At 39.6% G+C, this 22,446-nt stretch overlaps 1 protein-coding gene and 1 long non-coding RNA gene across 2 annotated transcripts in view; one reads left to right on the top strand and one right to left on the bottom strand.

The window, feature by feature from the left end:
• The window catches only part of LOC141795638 (uncharacterized), a 78,321-nt gene extending 61,800 nt beyond the window's left edge, over positions 1–16,521 (bottom strand). The window contains exons 1-3 of the long non-coding RNA XR_012598622.1: positions 16,453–16,521; positions 9,114–9,222; positions 3,230–3,306 (exon numbers count right to left, since the gene is read on the bottom strand). This is a non-coding gene — a long non-coding RNA (uncharacterized LOC141795638). The remainder of the gene's footprint in view (positions 1–3,229; positions 3,307–9,113; positions 9,223–16,452) is intronic.
• A 23-nt stretch (positions 16,522–16,544) lies between these two features.
• On the top strand, positions 16,545–20,537 carry etaa1b (ETAA1 activator of ATR kinase b). The gene is made up of 6 exons (XM_074676602.1): positions 16,545–16,889; positions 17,579–17,707; positions 17,877–17,935; positions 18,041–18,150; positions 18,353–19,734; positions 20,329–20,537. The coding sequence occupies exons 1-6, from the start codon at positions 16,754–16,756 to the stop codon at positions 20,439–20,441; spliced, it is 1,929 nt and encodes a 642-aa protein (XP_074532703.1). The 5' UTR covers positions 16,545–16,753; the 3' UTR covers positions 20,442–20,537.
• The last annotated feature ends 1,909 nt before the right edge of the window (positions 20,538–22,446 follow it).

The following is a 22,446-nucleotide window of genomic DNA, read 5'->3' as shown; positions in this document are numbered from 1 at the left end:
GGGGAATTAAAGAATTAATCATTAAGTAGTGATCCTGGGACTTGGCATTATTGGTAAATTATAATGAATGGTCATAAAAAATGGTTTCGCTCAGGCCCCTCCAGCTCCAAGGCCCCAACAAATGAGAATAAAAAAGACCTGTAGTTGGTGAGTGTGTGCAGCTCTGCCAAGCTCCCGATTGATTTTCTTATTTTCGTGCCGCCACCCAACTCTGAGGAATGAGTTTTAATTCTGGCAGTGCATGATTAAGTCTGCTTGTGCTTAACTCCAGCCTGCTCAACTGGAAAAGTGGATGCGGTAGGAAAAGCAAGAAAGAAAGTGAAGGTTGTGATAGTGAGGAATGTGTTGGTTTGCTTAAGCAAGGCCTTATGTCTGTGTCTTAATGGGTGTCTGGGTGTGTGTGTGTGTGTGTGTGTGTGTGTGTGTGTGTGTGCTCTTTAATGCGTGTATGTGTGTGTGTGTGTGTGTGTATGTGTGGGTGGTGGGAGCTGCGGTTGTTCGGAGGCCCTGAATGGCACCTGTCAGGCCCTTGATTAACGAGGCCCTCTGCCCTTCAATTCCCCAGCCTGTCACTCAGAGAGGATGCATTAATCTTCATCGCCCGCTTGTCAGGTCAGGGCCAGTCCAAGACACCCACCAGTGTGTGTCCGTATGTTTGTGCGTTTAATATGTGTCTATGTGTGTTTGGACGATGGCTGCACATGGTTCAGTGTGTGTCAATGCATGTATAATGCGTTGCTTGTGTGCGAGATTTAAGGCATGTGTGTGTTTGAGTGCATGTGTAAGATGGAGGCGAAGGCAGAGGAAGTATTTGGAGTCAAGTAACATCAGCCTGGACTAAAGTACAAAGACAGAACTCCAAGGGCAAAGTGACAGCACCAAGGAAACAGTAAAACACCAAAAATGTTTCTAATTAATATTTGGCCCATCAACAGTAGGTATTTGCATAATTTATTAAGATTCACAAGAGCATGTGCACTGTGTAACACCCACGTCATTCCCTTGTGTGACAGGTGAGAAGAAAGACTGGGGTGGTGGGGGAAGGTTGCTCATCACAAGCGTCAGTGTGTGTGTGTGTTTGTGTGTGTCTGTGTGTGTGTGTGTGTGTGTGTGTGTGTGTGTGTGTGTGTGTGTGTGTGTGTGTGTGTGTGTGTGTGTGTGTGTGTGTGTGTAAGAAAGAGAGAGGAGAGAGGAGACAGATGGAGAGTGGAGCTGCCACTCCTGCCAGCCGACACCCGCACCCACCCAGCCAGCAAACCAACCATCATCCCACCCCAGAACCCACAATACCATCTAACCAATCAGACGAGCCGAGAGCCAAACGCGCCATCCAATCAGAGAGCCAGCGGTTCAATTAGAGTGTAATAAAGGGACATTCATCATTCAATTAGGCATCTGTCATTGCGCCACAAAGGGGGGAAAACTTAAAGATGTTGAGAGAAAGAAAAGGTGGAACATAAATGAGGCAGGGAACAGGAAAAGAGGAGAAAGGGGAGGACAATATAACGAATGTAAGAAAAGGAGTGAACAACAGATGAAGGGATTACGCTGACTGAGAGAAATGTAGTGAGATACAGTGAAGATACAGAAACTAAAGTGAAAACATGATGCAGAGAAAGACAAGGCCTGGATGCAAAATATGCATAATGTTAATTACAGTACCATTGTAACGACATCGTTATGACTAACAGCCAGCGCTGGGGTAACGAGGAGCTGACAGAGAAACACATCAGAGCATCACAGACAAATGGAGGAGATTATGTGCTGCTGTTCTCACAAAACTTTTACTATGAGAAAGTTCTTCTCTAATCAGCCTCTAAACTTGTTTTTTTTTCTAATCCTTCAGTGAGACAGAAATACAGAACTATATGTGGCACACAAGAAAAAGGACTGCACAGACTTTTCTGAAACACACTGTGTAGGTAACACAATACAAAACAAACAGACAACACCGTTAATCAAGACAAATCAAAGCTTCTATGCCACACCAGCTCTAATGTTTATGCTTTTCAAAATGAAAACCATTCCAGAGTCGTCTTTAATCACACAGACGACATTTGGAAGAGACCCTGAGAGCCTCACCAATGTTTACTCTGAATCCCCCCCACCTGATTTGTTGAGAAGTTACCCCACGGATTGGTTTTCAGAGCAAACACAAGGTTCACAACATAAAGGCCTGCTTTAGCAGCAGCCTTAATTAACATGATGACAAAGTACCTCAACGAGTTATTGATATTAAAATATGATTACACCATTGTTGTCAACACTTCAAAACACAGCCCTCAGAATACATGCATGACTTAATGTAATTTTGTCTGTGCATGTATCTTAAAGGAGTTAATAATGATCAGTCACAGCCTGATTGAGCTGGCCTGTCACATTGTTTTCTCTCTAAGTCTTGTCATTTATATAGCAGATGTCACATGCTCCATATATTGATTACATGTTGGCTGCTCATTCTTCCAATAAGCAGCTAACTGATTGGTTTGAGCTTTAAACAACAACACTGGTTCTATTATCACATGTTTGTCCCTGAACCATAACAATAAAGTCCCTGTATGCAGTTCACACCTGATCGGCCAATCAGATGTTGAAATTATTACATCATTCCCAAACACTAAGACTGCATAGACCATTTTTTCCAACATAAAGTTGTGTTAAATCTTGTTTTGTGTTTCGATCTTTTCTCTCTGTGAATGAACCTTGATGAACTGCAGACCTACTTTGTGTAGTTTAGCCTGCTTTGTGCTAAATAATGCCTTGCTCAACTTTAAAGAAATACCAGAGCTAAAATCCTCATCGTATTGTCTCTTTCTCATCTTCAGTCTCTCCATCTCTTTCTGCTTCTCTCATGCCAGCTGTCTCCAAACCCCTGTGGTCCCCCCCTCACTCACCCCCACCACCATCACCCCTCGCTCTTTCCTCCTCCCCTCCTTTCTCTCACCCCAGTCCCCAGCCAAGCAGGAAAATGATCCCTAGTAAATAATATATCAAGATAAATGATAATTGCTCTGATTTTTTGTGCGTTCCTCGTCACTTAATGAGCACCATAAATTAGCAATGAATACGGCTGACAGCGTTAGTCAGAACACAGTCGATGCAAATTTGCCTTGGCATCCCGGTGGTTAAAACTTCGTCTCCATGTTTCTCCAGCCTTCAGAAAAAGCCTTAATTCAAATGATAGAGTGCATCAAAGTTCACACAACAGTTCATGGCAGAGTTCACTTACTTTTTGTATTTTGTGGCAGCAGTGAATCAGTTCATATCTTCTTTGTTGGATTGTCTTAATGCACAAGACATGAATAGCTGTAAGAAACAATAAGTAAAATCAGTTAAAAAGGTTGAAGGACTAAAAATTCTTTTTTTGAAAAAATCAGTACCACATTATATTTTACACCTATCCTTGGTGAGTTCCTGAAAAAGTTTCAGTAAACAACCTTTATCATTTAATGAACTGTATTTTCCCTCATTATTTCTATAAATTACAAAAAGTATTGGTAATTTAATGTCTGTGTCAAAGCCCACATGTACTCATACACATCCTGTACAGTAATTGCAAATTGGCTGAGGGTGAGGACCCATGCCTCAGCCCTGTGCCTCCGTCCCTGTCAGACATCAAACGTAGGGGCCTTGGCCGCACATCGCACATGCAGACTTCCCCAGAGACTGCCTGATTGAAACCTGGCAACAGGACCAAACAGCTGCTTCAAACAAAAGACATCTGCATATTTCAGATTTGTTTTTCATAAATTAACACTGCAACCTGCCAAAAATCAGAGCAGGGGAGTCCATCGACTTGTGTATAATTAGATAAAGTTTACAAGCTTTGAAAGTTGGAAATTAGCATGAGGTAAAGAGGTGCTCACCAGGGAGAATGTGTACAGGCATGTGTCTGACTTTTGTGATTGGAGGAGGGGTAGCGGTTCATGCAAAAGACAACAGATAAACATTTTGACTATGTAGAAGCACCGAAATGTTTGGGGTAGTTTTTTGTGTCATAGGTGTTGGTGTTTCACCAGCTTGTCAAACGTAAGTGGTGCTGCTGGTTGCTAGTAACTAAAAACTGTATGTCATTTTAGGCTCTGCCTCTGACACCATGCACCTGCAGAATAATCGTGCAAACATGCATGTGTGTATCTCTGTCAGGCTCTGAGAGGACTCCATGTGTTGCCTTTACGGGGTCAGAAAGCGAGCTGTTTCAGTTGTAAAAACCCCTTCAATTATTCAGTGAAGTCAAGTCTCTCCTTTATCTGCCGCTTGTCTCCTGGTGTGTTGAGGGACCGGAGGGGGAGAGAGGGCTGAAGTGAAGTGAAGGGATGGATGGATGAATGGATGGATGGATGGATGGATGGATGGATGGATGGATGGATGGATGGATGGATGGATGGATGGATAGAAGCGGATGTCTCCTCAAAAGCATTGCTGTCTAATTACTGGCTCGTTTAGATCTGCAACCACAGTTATAAATAACCCAACAGCTGGCACTGTGGAACCAGACAACACCAAACACAGAAACGCAGCACAATATCACACTCAGCTGGCATGCATAAATATATATATATATATATATATATATATATATATATATATATATATATATATATATATATATATATATATATTTATATATATATATATATATATATATATATATATATATATATATATATATATATATATATATATATATATATATATATATATATATTTATATATTTATATGTTACTCTTATTGTGACGGTCTTATTCGTTTAAGAAACACACATAAAACAAGACAAAAAACATTTGATGTTACCATAAATAAGAAATGCATTATTTTTTCAAACTCAAGACATTCAGTATTGAAATACAGAAAAATAATTTCTTTAGATCACATGAACTTTAAATGTACAATGCATTTTTAAACATAACCAAGTTGCATTTGATTATTTTAGAGCTACTGTAACAACCTGGTGACAGACACAGAGCTCTGCAGTGCAAATAAATGAAGTGCTACATTTTATTTAAGGAGCTTATTTTTCAGATGGAAAATAATAATAATCCTAACTGAATAGCACCTTATCGGCTGTGCATATCGTCAGAAATTTTCTTATCTGCCGATACCGGTAAACGTGTTTTTAAGCTTTTATCAGCTGATACCGATATTGTGCCGATAATATCGTGCATCCCTAATATATATATATATATATATATATATATATATATATATATATATATATATATATATATATATATATATATATATATATATATATATATATATATATATATATATATATATGTATGTATACCCTATCTGTCAACCATATTTGGTTGGCACTTTTGCACTTTCCTCCTTACAGTCCTTTGTGGTCAAGTGAACGCCAGCCTCCTCAGACTACGCTTAAAGGGATCAGTACAAGAAATCCAGTCAAAAGCTCAAACATACTGTCATGTATCTCCCTCAACATTTTCAGTGTCTCCTATTTGTGTCAAAGCTCTCACAAAAGCAGGGCTGCTTCTTCTGTTAAGTGATTATACAGACAACCTGGGAGTGATATAATTACCTCAAATATGGCAACCCTAGTGGTGGTGCTTGCGGAGGTGATAATATATGGTAATTACTGGTTTCTAGGGCTGAACAATCTAAGAAGTATGTACTTAAGATAAAAGCATGAAAACAACCCCAGCAGCGCTTTTACATGTATGGCATGGTGTTTGCACTGAAAAGGAAGACAATGGCTGTAAACATTTATAAAATGGTAATGAGATAAATGCTGCATCCCTTGCGGGGTACGCGTGTATTTTTGTTCTTAGACGTGCTGTGAAACATCCCTCAGAATGGGAAGATTACAATGTTTATGTGAAACCAGTAAAATAAAATGTGTCCAGACAGTTACAGTCTGGTGTCGATTGTTGCTAAACATTATTATTTTTTAAGAGTATTCCTAAATCCTTTATATTCATTGGTTTCTATTTGAAAACCACTATTGAGTTTCTACAAAAGTAGAATTAATCTCAAATGAAAAAATATTTCAGAATCTTTCTGTTCAACTTTGAAAACTTTTAAACAAAGGGTTTGATGTATCAATAATATCCAATAATTGAAATCATGCAATTTGTGGTAATCCGTGCCTGTAACATCCATGTTCTGTTAGCTCAAATCATCACAAAGAAAAAACAGCTTCGAGATTGAACTCTCTGAGAACATTGGGTGAACGTGGGTTTCAAAAGGTATTCATTCAGCCGGCACTATTTCACAAAAAAGCCTGTGATACTGTGGATCTGCTTTGGTCGTTGTCTCTTGACGGACGTTTTGGCAGCAGATGATGGCTGCTGGTTCGACATGAGGAGACGAAAAGACTGTGGCCCTCTGTTAGCAAACAATGAGCAGGTTTCTGTTTCAGCAGAGAAAAAGAGCAGAGCCAGAAAGCTGATCTTCACGTCTCAGAACACACCCAGAGAAATGAAAAAATCTGATGGATAAATCCTTTTTCCACTTTAATATTAAAGATATTCAATACTGCAAGATATTTTTAACATAGGTGATATCTTGTGCTACACTTGGTTATTTCTCTACATGGAAAACGAAAGCAGAGCAGATGGGTAAAATCAAGATGCGAATTTACAGCGTTTGTCTTGTTTTTTCTGTCCAAGTTTTCTGACATGTTGCTCTTTCACAACCTCAGTATACAGTGTTTCTAAAAAAAACCCGACCTTGTTAGCATCATTTTCATATTCTAGTGTAAGAAATTTCTAATACCCCTAACCCCAAGTGACAGTGAGACTAAGGGAATAGGAGATGTTAGAAGTGGGCGGTCCCTCCTGTTTTAGGAAACTCCTGTGAGGGGTGTTTGCCATATGCTCACCGGGTTCTGGGGGAAAAAGGGTTCCGAGGATAAAAGTGAACACAGCGGCAACGGCCCTCCATCAGTGTGTTCAAAGACTCCATATGAAAATGACTGTGTACAAGACTTCTGCTGCGGCCAAATTTAGATCAAAGGCAAACCCCAGGCAGGAGGGGAACAGAGGGAGGGGCGGGTTGGTTCGAGGGAAGACAGGGAGTTGTGCATGAAATGGAAGTTTGTGCAATGTGATGAGCAAATCTGTGTGTGCATGGGAATGTTGGTAATAATAAGTGGGAAAATTTGTCAATTTATTTTTCCCCTTTACTCTGAGGATGTCGATAGCAAATTGGAGCTGTTAACTTTTGATGTGGCTCCCAGCTGTGTGAAATGAAGCTGTGTGTTTTTCGAGGTGCCAAACTGGTAGTTCTACAGTTTCTATTTGAGAAACTCATGAATGATCAACTTCAGATGTCTTTACTGTTTGAAGTGCACTTTTTAATCTCTAAATGTAAAGTTCATGAATTAACAATGGTAACTTAACTATGAGGTATGTTTTATTCTTTTAAAAACTGTGTATTAGGATCCCTTAGAGATGTCAGACAAACTGTGTGAGTAGCCCAGTGATCAGTAATACTTTTACTTTCTCTCTTTGTCTGTTGAGCAGCTCACTGACTGTTGTCAAACATGCAAGTCTTATACATATAATGAATGCACCAAAGTAAGCTTTTTAGAGTAGCTATAATAATTTTGTTACAGGGCTTAGCACCGCATGCAAACATAAGAGGGCTGTGCTTCTCTTGGGCACTATTTTCAGTGGTGGATTAAAGTGATACTCCGGGATGGAACAAGTTAGGTCCTATCACAAGGTTTAGGGCAGAAATTACCCCTACAGCAGTGTTTTTGTGCAGCAGTAGCCCAGGGCACTCGCACCAAACACCCCCTCCCTGCTCCTCTGCCGGTTTCCTCTGCACTCAGACGGGGCCATATTTTACTTGACCAAAAACACAAATAAACGGACTCCCAACGAAAAAATCTGATATCGGTCTGCATTCACACTTTATTTAGAAAATTTTCAGCGCGTTACTTTCACACAAAAACACTGCTAAATAAGGCTGTAGTTCTCATGGTGTCGTAAAACGGCGCTACCTCCGCTGCAGAACCATAGCTGGCTATGAGACGCTTGCCGCTTAGTGTATTAGTCCGCGCGTGCCAGATATCAACAAACGCAGGTAGTCTGCCAGGACGAAGAGACACGATGAGAACTAGAGCCTTATTCAGCAGTGTTTTTGTGTGAAAGTAACACGCTGAAAATTCTCTAAATAAAGCGTGAATGCAGACTGATATCAGATCTTTTCGGTGGGAGTCCGTTTATTTGTGTTTTCTGGTCAAGTAAAAATTGGCCTCGTCTGAGTGCAGAGGAAACCGGCAGAGGAGCAGGGAGGGGGTGTTTGGTGCGAGCGCTCTGGGCTTCTGCTGCACAAAATCACTGCTGTAGGGGTCATTTCTGCCCTAAACCTTGTGATAGGACCCAACTTGTTCCATCCCGGAGTATCACTTTAATATACTGTTTCAGAATGGTGAGGGCTGAAGTGAAGGTCATAGCATCTCAGAAATATCCATCTATCCAAAAACGGTTTTATTGATAATTAGCCAACAATAGATCTGTATGACTCACATGGACATGATTTATTAGGTTTACACAGGGGAAATTTGCTCATATATGACTGCTTTTCATGATCGTTGCTGACAGAGAGAAACATCTCACTTACCACCACTTCATCTTACAACCTTTATCCATTCCATTTCATCACTTTCTGTTCACCAGTCACTTATTTTTTCCAACAAAAAAAACAATCAAACGCTTGTTCAGAGCAGCCGATGTAAATGCTTTCAACAAGTGACTCCATGCTGAACCCTGTGTTAAATCTTTCACAGGTAGAAGGAAGAACACTGTAGAAATATTTATATGAAAATGTTATTCACTGCACTTTTATACAATATATATTTTCATAAATCAAAATCCTTAAGCTCCTGATCTTACTAGCAGAACAAATTGTAACACTGATGTATGAGAGGCTCAGTCAGCTCCACGCTTCACATCTTTCTTCCATCTCTTCACCTCCTTCGCTTAAGCTCACTCACCCCCACCCCTCTTCTCCCCCTCCTCCTCCTCCTCCTCCTCATTGCCTCTCCCCCATTTCTTCTTTGCTTCCTGCCTCTCCAGAGAGGAGGTCACATGCTGCAGACCTGCTCTGTGCCATCTGGCTGACTTCCTGTCATCCTTACCCCAGGAGAGAGCGGCTCCACGGGTTATACAACTGGAGAAATCTCCCTCCCGTTCTCCTCTTCCTCCTCCTTCTCCTCCTCATCTTCTTACTCCACGCCCCCCGCACACCTGAGCAGTGAGGGTGAGAAAAACACAGGGAGAAAAAGAGAACAAGAAAGGATGATTGGGGGGCAGCAAAACAAAGGGATGAAAATAGAGTGGGGAAAATGAGGCACATTAAAAAAACTTTAAAGTGAAAATAAAGATGCTCTCAGAAAAAGATTAATCAAGACGGAATCTGAGATGAATACAGTTTAATAACTTGATAATGACAAATCTAATTAAAAAAACACAGAGTTTTTTTTTTGGAGGGGGGGTACTGTACATTTGACAATCACAACAAATGGAAAGCGCAGTGCCTACAGTTTTCCTCTAATCAGTGGATCATGCATGATAAAGTTTTTTATCCCTCAAAATTATCCCTGAAAAAACTGAGAAACATCATTAGAGCAATCATGGTTAAATTTCCATCAGGGTCCTCCATGAAGGCACACCCAAATTTATCCTGCACCCTCTCACCTTCCTCTCACACATCTCCATCTTACACAAGAACATTAAGATTGGTTAAAAGTCCACACGTGCCAGATTAATCTTACTTCTGTCCCACCCATGGTCTTGCATATTCATATAAATATAACATGACTGCTGCTCACATCTGAATTTATTGGTTTTCCTCCTCCGCAAATTAGGGGGCCTCCAATTGATGAATATTTTAGCACATATGCACTCTGCGGGACATTTATCATTGGCTTTGCTATTATAAACAGAATAAATGAGCAGTCAAAGTAGGCTGCTGCCACAGTGTGCCGAGCGCAGCCACACCACCCCCTCTGTGCTCTTTTGCTTCAGCCGTCCTCCACGACGGCTGCAGTGTCTGAACCCTGCAAAATGGCTTCCTCTTTGGTGTTTCCTTTACACATTTTATGACATCAGTGTGAGCATTTAGATAAAGGTTAACCACTATATAGTAATAAGCAAGTATTCCCCCAAAAATGTGATGCTGTCAGGAAGGTCTTGCGTCTTTAATCTGTAACACCTAAAGCACAGCTAGAGCCAAGACAACCTTAGTTGAATCTATGTTAAGTGAAGCCCTGAGGGGGTCGAGACAGAGGTTAATTGGATGTACTAAAATTATGTTATTTCATTACAGACATTAGGTTTTGGAGGTTAGCTTAATAAAAAAGATGAAATTGTTTAAATAAAGGTATTGCTTAACTTTGAGATTCCCCAGCCTTGTTGCTAAGCTAATCATTGCCTCCTGCATCCTCAAGAGATCATCTGTCAATCAAAGAGTTTGAAAAAGTATTCTGAGTCTTTCTCATTCATTTCCTGTAGATGAAGTTTGAGTTTTCACAGAAAAAGGAAAACATTAAAGAGTATCCAAAGTCAAGGTTATTCTATAAAACACAAGCTCCATTTTTGTAATTTTGACCTTGTGCTCTGAACTTAAAAGCCCTTACATGGGATTCTGTGTCTGTCTGTTGCGATCAAAACAATCAGAAATAGGGATGCACAATATTATCGGCACAATATCAGTATCGGCTGATAAAAGCTTAAAAACACGTTTATCGGTATCGGCAGATATGAAAATTTCTGCCTATAGTCACAGCAGATAAGGTGCTATTCAGTTAGGATTATTATTATTTTCCATCTGAAAAATAAGCTACTTAAATAAAATGTAGCACTTCATTTATTTGCACTGCAGAGCTCTGTGTCTGTCACCAGGTTGTTATAGTAGCTCTAAAATAATCAAATGCAACTTGGTTATCTTTAAAAATGCATTGTACATTTAAAGTCCATGTGATCTAAAGAAATTATTTTTCTGTATTTCAATACTGAATGTCTTGAGATTGAAAAAATAATACATTTCTTATTTATGGTAAAATCAAATGTTTTTGTCTTGTTTATGTGTGTTTCTTAAACAAATAAGACGTCACAATAAGAGTAACATATAAATTCCAGTACAAGATAGACTTAGCTTTCTTTACAGTGAAAAAAAAACGAACAAACTTGTGATTATCGGTATTGGTATCGGCCAAAAGGGGTTTTGACATATAGGCATATCGGATATCGGCAAAAATCCAGTATCGTGCATCCCTAATCAGAAATCTGTTCAGTAAATGTTTGAATTGAGCAGAATCCTAAAATCAAACTGTTCATGTTTGCCAACATGGAGGAACAGAAAGCCAAATCAAAATATGACCACAAGTGTCCTGCTTTGATGTTCCTCTCTCATCTTCCTCCTCTTCATCTCAACCATCCACTGCTGGTTGAGTGCACAGTTGGACGCCCTTTAGCACTTCCTTTTCACCCCATGTGACCAAAAGGGCTGCTGGGATTCTTTCAGATGGACGCCAAAACCACCTTAGGCTGCTTCTGAGCATTGCTGAAGCCCGCTGATGTGACACTGCAGATCCAGGCATTGTTTCAAATGCTTTCATTCACAGTCCCAGTCATTGGCAGACACTGTGAAATGGGTGAAATCCCAGCTTGGTAGAAGCTGGCACAGAAACCGAGCATCCTGGATCTCTTCCACTTCAGAGAGCTCTGCCACATGCTAACTGTCATCCACAAGGCACTGCTAGCCCAAAGGGGGGTCTGGCAGAATGGGTGTGAGGGTGAGGGGAAAGTGTGTGTCTATGTGTGTGGGGGGTGGTGTAAACATTGGGATATACCCGTCATCTACAAACATGGAGGAAAACATGGACTCCTTGGAGAAACAGCACCAGAGGCCATGAGAGGTGAGCATTATTTATGCAGACTTTACTCTGAGTTGAGCATCAGATTCTCCTAGTTGTCTCACTAACCTGGCAACCACCCAGTGTGAACCATCCCTGGGATCCACAGCAGTGATGAAACCCTACCGCCACACTTTACACACACGCACACACAAATGTTCATGTCCTCATTGCTGTCTACACCTGGTAGATCCCATGGCATAGTCACTCCTGTTTCATAAACACTAGCAGCTGCTTGGCAATTAGCCATTAGCTCTTTACTTTTTACTATAATACCTGGTACTCAGAAAGCTCCACAATTAGCTCCTTAATTGCTTCTAAACAACCCAGGCGTAACCAATAAATAGAAGAAGGCGGTAGGTGGTTAGGTGAAGAGACAGGCTTCTGGGAGAGAATCAAGCTAGCTTGGAGAATTCCAGCTAAACCGTTCTTCCTTTCTCCTTCCTGTGCAGCCTTTGGCAGTATATTTTTCAACCGTGACACTGGTGGAAAGGCTTGTGTAGGAGGAGGAAAGACAGAGCGGGTAAAAACACAAGGCAGCAGAGGGCTGATGCCTCATATTCAAATTGAGAGTGACACATCCATGCCCTTTATTCTGTGGTCTAACTATCACTTCAGAGAAATGCTAACATTCAGTGTGACAGAGGGTGTTATGGTGACTTTTAGACGGGCAGGAGACGGCGCCCCCCAGGCGTGGATTGCGTGGCAGTGTGATATGACACAGCTCGCTTGACAGAGCAATGGGGATACCCTCAAGATTAGCTGAATGCATTAAAGGGAGGCATGAAATGTAGCTAACTGTTGATTAAATCGCTGTTACATCCAAACTGGCAGTTCCAGTTAACCTGTTTTACATTGACGACAGCTACGCTGCTAACATAACAATGGCCCATAGGCATACGTGTGCATTACAGCAGACAAGCATAAAGACACGGGGGATAAATTAGATATATTTCCATGAAATATAACACTGCTTTCAGGATGAATCTATTGCTTCTCAAGTGGAAAAATAATTAAGCTAATTGGCAAAGTTATGTAATAAAATATAGTATTTGTTCAAGAGTAAATAAGTATTATAATTATTTCATTTTGGTAGCAAAAGTGGAATTTTGACCGAGAAATGAGAGGTTATTTTTCTTTGATATTTTGATAAAAAAAATATTTTCGAATAAAAAAACAATGAAACTGTACGTTTTTATTTGACTGTTAACACTCTTTAAGAGATTATTCCTACAAACTTCACTCAAGGTAATCTGTCCCCTCTGATGCTGTTCTCCTCAGTGGTCATGCATCAACAAAGAATAGTTGAAAAATATCAAACATTTTCTGATTTGCATTAAGTTTAACTACTACTATTGTTTATATTTTTACAGTAATGAATGACATATGCTTTTTCAAATAGTTTTCAATTTTTGGAAGTTTCTTTTGTGACCTTTCCATGTAGGGCTGAACAATTTTAAGAAAAGATTGAATTGCGATTTTTCTGGCAGATATTGTGATTTCAATTCGATTCACGATTATCTTCAAATCAAGCTTTGGGATATTCACATGTAGGGCTGAACGATTTTAGGAAAAGATCTAATTTTTCTGGCAGATACTGCAATCCACAATTTTTTAATCATCAATAGTGATGATAAATAATCTGTTTTCATCAACTTCTACTCCTAAACAGAGGCTTTGTGTTGTTGACCTGCTTACCAGCACTTTTAACATATAGATTGTCTACAAATTTGTAAAACAGAATGTGTAAAATACTTGACACAACAGATCTTGAGTCAGTCAGGAGCGCTGCAAAAAATTGCTGCTTTGGCGATCTCAAAATTGCATTGTCTAAAATTGCGATTTCCATCTGAAAACGATAAATTGTTCAGCCTTACTTCCATGAGTGTTTTGTGACTCCCACTTTGGGAGCCACAGCTTTAATGTATGACTTGCTGATCTCCCTACAATAAAGAGCACAGGAAGATTTGCACATTTGTACAAGCTCAGATGACAAAGGGCTCTCTGGTTTTTCCTGCAACATGAAATAAGCAACAGTTTCCCTGATAAGTGACATATGCTGCAGCTGACCTCCACTACTATGCATTAACTATTGGCAGTAGCTAAATATCTGTTGCTGTTTTGATAAAACAAGAATTATGGTTAAACCAGGGAAGTGAAGGCTCCAACGGCGTTACATCAAAGAAACAATACAGCTGATTGGCTTCCCTAAATCTTAAAATTGATAAAGTGCTTCCAAATGAAAACAATCAAAGCAGGATCAGGACTAATCAAGGCTTGTAATTCACAGCAGGACGCATGTGCGCGTGTGTTAGTGTATGTGTTGTCTACTATTTTAGTGGCTAAAAAAAATCTCTGCATCCAGTTATCACACACACACACACACACACACACACACACACACACACACACACACACACACACACACACACACACACACACACAATACCAAGGAGGTATACAAGCACCATCTAGTGCTTTATTCTGGAAATTGCTCTGCACAATGAGATATGCACAATGAGAAAATCCTTAGAGTTTTGAATTATTTTTCAAGATGGTTTTATGTTATTGTGACAAATATCTAACTGCAAAAACATAAACACAAAATTTGCACCAAGATATAGCCAAGATTAAAAGCTATATATTTTCTTATTTTGATTTCTACGACCTGACAGGGTAAAATTAAAAAAATATATATCCACTTTCACAAGGTGAGAGGGATACATGTCTAAAACCAAATCAAGCACTATCCCTAGTGACACAGTGATTAAATCTTTGCAAATCTGTTTCTTAAAGGTTTGTTTCCTTTGAGGAAGAAGAGGCTAAAGCTTTGGATTCCCTGAACTCAAACAGCTTTTTTTCATCTTTGATTGAACAAGTCATGCTAGTGTTGCCAGTGGAAATTCTGAACACATTAAGTAAAAACAACATCACAAGCCTTCTTTCCTCAGCTTTCACAGATAAGAGGATGATGATGGTGGAAACATGGACCAGTTTCAATAACGTAAGAGCTTATCTGGAATCATCAGCTAACCTTTTGTCACTGTAGCAATTGTTCATCTGATATAAAGAGCCAAATCCTTGATTAGTCGCTTTGCTCAAATGCTATTAAAGTTCTAAATAAAATACAAGACCTGACAGTCCCTGACTTTGACTCTTTGAGAAGTTCAAAACAGATGGTATAATTTCCATCTGCAGAATGAAACTGAAAAAATCTGAGTTCTGTTTTATATCCTTTCGCAGTTGCACTGGATTAAACCCTTAGATACCCAAACATTGCACATGTTAGATGGGTACAACTTTAAAGGTTACTGTCATAGTCCCTAAAACAACAAAATATGTGACCCATAAGATATCACATTTTTCCTCAGCCGGAAAAAAATAAATCTTTCATGCAATATATACAAATGTTCTGACCTTTGACCTCAGAAATTTGAGGCACCTATCCCTTTAGATTAGATTTAAAATGCAATATTTTTTGCCTTAATTCCTCAGAGTTAACATTTGACTCTGACACTGGGGGTGTATCTCTGGACCTTAAGTTAAGTGTCTTCCTACAGCATGTGTTTACTTTGAGTTACTTCGTTTGTCCGTTTGACCTCCAGTGTGTAGAATTTGACACAAGAGGCCTGTTTTCAGTGTTATCTACAGAAGGAGGAAAAGAGTCTCTGTGGCTGTGCCATTTAAAGCTTCTGAGAGGAACTTCTGACCCCTGTGAACAAAGTGGTGTCTTATCTCTCTGCTGACTTGTCCTGTAAATTTTTTTACTGACAAAACAAAATCACATCCTTTTATATTTTAAAGTATTTTTGCAAAAAGTTTTTTTTTCTTGTTTATCTTTTCTTTTCATTTAAAATTGTGGTCTAAACGAATTCATTATGATATATTAAAAAAATCCAAACAATAAACATTGAATGTATTTTAAGTTGATGTTTGCATGACTAACTTAAAATGCTGTCAAATTTAAAAGGAAAACTGACTCATATCAGCAATCTTTTTAGAGTACCAGCTGCGAACACCTACAACCCTAAAAGAAAATGTTAAATGAATTTCCTTCACATTTATTCAGGGCCCTCATTTCTGGAAACTATCAGTAGGTTTCATTTGGTTGGCATGTAAATCACTCAAACACTAGCCCTAACAACAGGTCTCCCCCACAATAAGAGATGCAAAAGCAAACGTTTACATTACTGCAGGCCAACCTATGACAAAACAATTTTCTTCCACCAAAGAGTTGAGAAGCTCTACAAGCTTATTTAGTATCTGTTTACTTAGGCCTAACATTAAGCTATTGCTGCAAATCACAGGTCTCAAGTAGCATAAAAAACACAGTTGATCTGTGAATACACTAAATTACACATTAGAACCGTAAAAACGTAACTTCTTCACCACTGCTAATTGTTTGTCTAATTGTCAGCTAGTTTCTGAACAAGTCTAGCCTTCCTGGTTTTCCTGAACTGGCACACTTCGCTCGGACAGTGTTAGGCATCGTTCCTATATCATACATGCTAAACCAAAATATGATTTTAACATGACAGTATCATATGAATGCTGAACTCACGTTTTAAAAGCTCAAGTGAAGCATTTTACACACCAGGACCCGTTGGTGGTGAGCGAAAGTAAAATCCTATTCGGCACCCGTAGTTCTGTGACGTCACAGTGACGTAGCTTTCTGAAATATGGCGGCTTACTTCGAATAGACAGATTCATTTCTTGAAAACAAAAAAAGAGTTGACGAAAACCTGAACAAATATCGAAAAGAAAAGGAAATACATGTTCACCCGAGACACGGAGCATTCTTGAATCCGTCGATTTCATGATGTTGAGTACACGTTGCGCCGTTACCGACGCGATATGGAACAATGTCCGAACCCCCGGAGAGCACATCTGAGTTCAGTGAGCTGTGGAGGAGTGTTTCCAAGATTTGTTACAGCAAAGTAGAGGACAAGAAACCAGGAAGACAGATGCCTGGGGATAAACAATCACCCCTGCGTAGAGGTGAGGCTGTGTGTCGGTAACTGACAATGCTCCGTTACTCGGTACGCAAAGTAAACAAACGTGCTCAACTAATAGTCTCTGACCATTAAACCATGTCTGTAGACTTGGTGTGGTGACCGCGGCCATTGGGCGACACGACTGAAAATGTAGTGGTGCCAGCATGTCAGCACTGCTCGTGTCTTTACTTGACTGTATTATGCACACATTAGTTCTTTGTAATGTACACCCACGGGCAACAAAAGTCTCGACTGTTTTGTTCCTGCCTGAAGTAACCGTCAAAACCTAAGTACACGTTTGGGTGATGTTTTGGGTGGCAGTTCTCCCCCAACACTTTTATTAACATTTGGATCAGTCTACAGCATTATTCTTTGGCACACATGTAAATTATTTTTAAATGACCTGTTGATGGGCTTGAGTAAGCTGCTAGCTTTTGTTATTTGCCATAAGACTGAACTCACCAGAGTTCATGCAATAACATCAATAATAAGTGATTTCTTTTATTTCTGTCAGCACAGAAAAGAGCATCCACATTAAAATTTCACATAAAAACAAATCTGTCTGTCTTATGTTGTACGATTTTGAGTTCGATGAACTAGATTTCCTGTAGCCAAAGCAATGGACTGAGGATCTTTTTACTTTTACTAATTGATTTTCTACCCTTGTTTTCTGATTTCTGATTTGACGCACAGATTTGCAGAGCCCACAGCGCAAGGGATATGGCAAATTTCATGGCTTGAATAATGGGGACTCTCCAAGTGATGTGGAACCAACGCAGGACATCTTCTGGGATCCTACATCTCCCACCCCAGCTAATACTGGTAACAAACATAGTCATTGTCAACACAAGAAAACATTGCTTCTGAGCCTCCTGAGCTGAAAATTGATCATGAAACCACTTCATGGGCCATACAAAGAGAATTATCTGCAAAAGTTGTTATGGTGTCAGTTGTGTAATAAGTATTTTTTTGTATTTGTTTTGTTTGTCAGGGTTCAGGAGCCCCAGGATTGTGGAAATATCTGACATAGTCAATCGGATTGCCCCGAAGGTTAGTTTTGTCTCAAAAACTTATAGACTCACTGTGGCACAAGATTTATTTGTTGTGATCATATTATAGGAAACAGAACAGATTTAATCTTTTCTGCTTATGCAGGATGTGAAATGGAAAGGGACTGAGTCTCCTCTGCTGCAGTGGATTGGAGACAGCGCTGTCTCATGTACACCAGATATTCCAAAGCCAAGAATGAGGAAGAGATCAACCAGGTTTGTTTTCAGTTAATTGACTCTGATTTCACTTTCACTGATGACCTATGACTGTATTCCTTTCTTGCACTTCTTGCACTTTTTATGCAAATTGAAAGGGTGAATTTTATCATTACTGCTAAATTGCTCCTAGTGCAGTAGATGTCCTGCCTCTGTTCTGGATTGATGATCACCGTTCCTTATTTTTGCTTCCTCTCTGCAGGCAAAGCAGTGTGGAGGACCTCATGAAACTGGCCCGGCAGTTTGACGAGAACATGCAACAAGACAGGGAGACTTCAGATGAGCTTAACAGAGTCAACAGTAACCTCAATGAAACTGTAAACACATCAGAAGCAACTCTAAAGGAGACTCCATTCTCAACTAATGTGAAGGATTCAAAGTGTCTGTCTTCATCAGCTCAGGTGGAGGCAGAGCTAAATGCTCTGTTTGACTGTTCCACTCAGAACATTAGTGGCCGACTAAGCCAGGGCTCCTCTGCATCATCCAGCACACAGGAAGTGAAGAAACAACCTGGGATTCCAGCTGAACCGCAAAAATCAGAGCAAAAGGTGTCTGATAAGTCTGACCCAGCTGCAAAACCTGCTGAAGCAAAAGGACCTACTGGTGTAAGTGATGACTTTGATGATGACTGGGAGAATGATGACCTACTGAATGACTCTTTTGTGCTTGCAGTTACCCAGAATCCCAACAAACTGCTCAACGCCAGCCCTAAAACCATCGTGCAATGTGACACTAAAACAGATACTACTCAGTTCACCTCTGTTCGCAATTATACTGAAGCTACAAGCTCTGAACATCAGCCTCTAAACATACAGTCCAAGCCAAGCTGCAGTGCACTCCAGGAACTCTGTCCTAAACTAAAGACTACCAACAGAAGCACTTTCAAGTTAGAGCCCAACCCCCATTTCTTGGCTGGCAAGGAAGAGTCCAAATCCAACTTAACTGCCATACAGTCTAAATCAAAGATGTCAAATGAGAATTTGGTAGCTACAAAGGCACAAATGTGTCCACAGCCTGCAAAAATCATTAATGATCACAAGAGCCCTCCTGTCATAAGTTCTGTCAATAACATCTCAGACAGCCTATGGGATGACCAGGAAGATGATGCGCTGCTCTTACAGATGTGTGACAATGTGGAAACCATCTCCAGCAGCCAGCCACAGCAAGGGATCTTCCAAAAAAAACAAGACATGAGTTTAGACAGACAACGAAAAACCACAACACCACTGCCAATCCACACAACCGGGTCCGCAAACACAGGTGCTAAAGCTCACAAAAAGTCTCCATCTTCTTTTGTACGATCTAACTCATTACCAGGAGCTAGCTGCCAAGCTGAGAGCTACCAAGGATGGGATGTTCCCATGAAAGGTGTCAAAAACAAAGCGGGGATGTCGCAGAGCCTCCCAGGAGGTCGCATGAGTCTGGGCACATTTAGTAACTCTATGGGTTCAAATGGAACTTGCCAAACTGGAAATTACAATCAGGATATGAGGCCACTTACAGTGACAGCCGGGCAGAACTCCAAATCCCATCACACTGCTTTCAAGAGAACCGTATCAGACTCTGCTGTGGTAAACAAAAAAGGTAAGTTGTCTCAGATTTTATGCCTTCACATGGAGAGATTAGAAAATAATGTAAACTAAAACATTTCAACTCCAGACAATTACCTGAATGCAGAGAAAAGTTGTGATTTCAATCAGTGCACCCTTGCAGTTTGGCTAATCCTCCTTCTGTCCTCAGAACCAGCAGAGAGACAGGATATTGAACTGAAACATCTCAAGTAAAACAGATGTCACATGTTGTTCTTTTAATCATAGACAGTTCAGTACATGTGCACATGAACAATTCTTCCCCAAAGCAAATAAACACAGCGCCAGGGCTTTAATCTGTGATGGTGCTGTCAAGAGTCCAAAACCTCAGAAACCTCCACTGCACTTCAGACTGATTTTGCTCTCCACATAAAGGGACAAGGCTTTTCATTTTGCACATTTAAACAATGATCACCGTGGGCACTCATTTGGCATTATGGTGGCAACAGTTGGTAGTTGTTAACAGCTTTAAAACTCTGTAGTTTAAGGTCATCGCAACAACTCATGGGTTCAAATTTGGGCAGGTCTCTGTTCTATACATCAGTGTCTTGTTCTCTCTTTGTTTCTTATTTTTCCTTCTTCTTCACAGTTTTCGTCACAAGCCAGATGACAGGGAAGTGTTCTGCAGCTGAGATTGAGAGGAAGAAACAAGAAGCCTTGGCCAGGAGGAGACTGCGAATGCAGAGCACACAGAAACCATAGGGGAGCCTGTGACGAAGGGATATATATTTTTTGTATATAAATGACTGTAGTTCTCATTCCAGAGCAGTATTTCTACTAACTCTTTTTCAAGAGGTTTTCTATATATAGCACAGAGAGGACCCTGTGTCTGTGAGGAGGAAGTAAATGTCTGTTGCACAAGCTGCTGTATCTTTTTCATGACATGAAGAGATTTTTGAAAACATATGTCCTATTAAAAAAGGAAGTCTAAATTCATCAGGCTTAAAATAACTTAAAATGTTAATACATTTTTGTTTTGTCCCGAGTCATTGTAGCCCTATTTCAGGCAGAAATTGGGTTTAAAGTGCTTTTTAATTTTGTTTGAAAGTATCTTGTTCCATCTCATTGTCACTTTTCTCAATGAAACACTGTGTTTTTAGGTTGCCCATCAGAAAATGCTTTGGACACAGACATTAAATGCTGTCTTAACTTGGTTTTAAAGACTGATTAGGTGCCTATGACTTCCTTGGTGCACACTTAAAAACTTAGTAGTAAAGCTTTATAATCAAAATAAAACTTCTTTAGTTGAGGCAAATTGAGCGATGTAGCACAATCAAAGGATAAAAAGTACCGTGTCCTGCTTTAGAAAATATCTCCTCTGTAAAGGAAAAAAATAGAGTGCCTTTTTGTTGTGTCTTTGTCATTTTTATTTTGTTTGTGAATATCACAGTGTCTATGTTGTCAGTCCTGTATATACCAGAATCAGGTTATGCCCTTTCTCTGTAGGCAACATTTATTGCAGTAGCAATGCTATGCACCTTTTTAAAGTTGAACAACAGTAAAATCACAGCCATGGTCGAGGTTTTAAATCCCATGGTCTTAAAGTGAGGATGATTACTTCATTTTTCAAAGATATTTGTTCAAATGTAATGCAGATGTTAGTATAAAAATGACCTCTTCTTCATCTAGTGCCTTGGTGTCCAATGTGACTCCAGTCTGAGACTTTACAGAAAGATAACTAACATGACTTTCTCTTTCTTTATCTTTTATGATGTGTTTGCCTCATACCCACAGAATAAAAACGCTAATTGAATCTTAAGATACACTGTTGTGTTTCTTTGACTGTAGTTAAGGTTTACGTTGACTGATATCATCCTTACTCAGACTGTTTGTGTATTTGTCAAACCCAGCACAAAATGTGAGACTTTTCTAGATTTATACTACATCTAAATGCACAGAGCCAGCATGACTTAAAGGTGTGAAGACAAAAACATATTTTTGATTGACTGTTGGCGCTGTTAGGACCCTATTTTCCTCACAATGTAAATCGATAACTTCACTTCAGTTACCATTTTTCCACCTCTGATGAAACACAGGCTTTATGTTTTAAGCAAGTTGACATTCAAATCTATTATTATTAGATTTTTTTTTTTTTTTTCAGTTTAAAAAAAAAATAAAATTAGAGTTAAAGAAGAAAACCTTACCAGTGCAAATTCACAGGTGATTCTCAACATATAAGAATATCATGAAAAAATCTATATTTCCAATTAGTTATTTGAGATAGAAAAAAAATTAACATATTGGACAGGCAAGTTCAAATGTTTTAAGTATTTCATTTTTTAATTTGATAATTTATGTCCTTAATTTTTACAAAAAACAACCACCCAAATATTAAATTTTGTATTTTAGTTTATCACTTTCCAAACAGAAAACACCTTATGTTTCTTTGTCTAGTTTAAAACATGCAACCACAATCACAGAGCCAACTGCTGACTTGACAGCTGTGCAGAAGATGATCATGAACACCCTCCACAAGGAGGATACAGCCGTAAAGGTCATTGGTAAAAACTATATCGAAGCAGAGTAATGGAAAGTTGACTGGAAGGGGAGAGTTTGCTGGTAAAAGGAGCACAGGGAACAAGGATGACCACAGCCTTTAGGTTGTCAAGAAAAGTCAACTCAAGAACTTTGGAGAGAATTACATGGAGTGGACTGGAGTATGATGCAGAAGCCTCTGACCAGTTCTACTGCTCTAATTGTCACAAAA

The sequence above is a fragment of the Halichoeres trimaculatus genome, unplaced genomic scaffold (genome assembly GCF_033239565.1).
Source record: "Halichoeres trimaculatus isolate MK-OKI-2021-1 unplaced genomic scaffold, fHalTri1.1 fHalTri1_scaffold_8, whole genome shotgun sequence".
NCBI classification, from domain to species: domain Eukaryota; kingdom Metazoa; phylum Chordata; class Actinopteri; order Labriformes; family Labridae; genus Halichoeres; species Halichoeres trimaculatus.
Note: the sequence above shows the minus strand (reverse complement) of the source record. Positions and strands in the feature narration are given on the sequence as shown.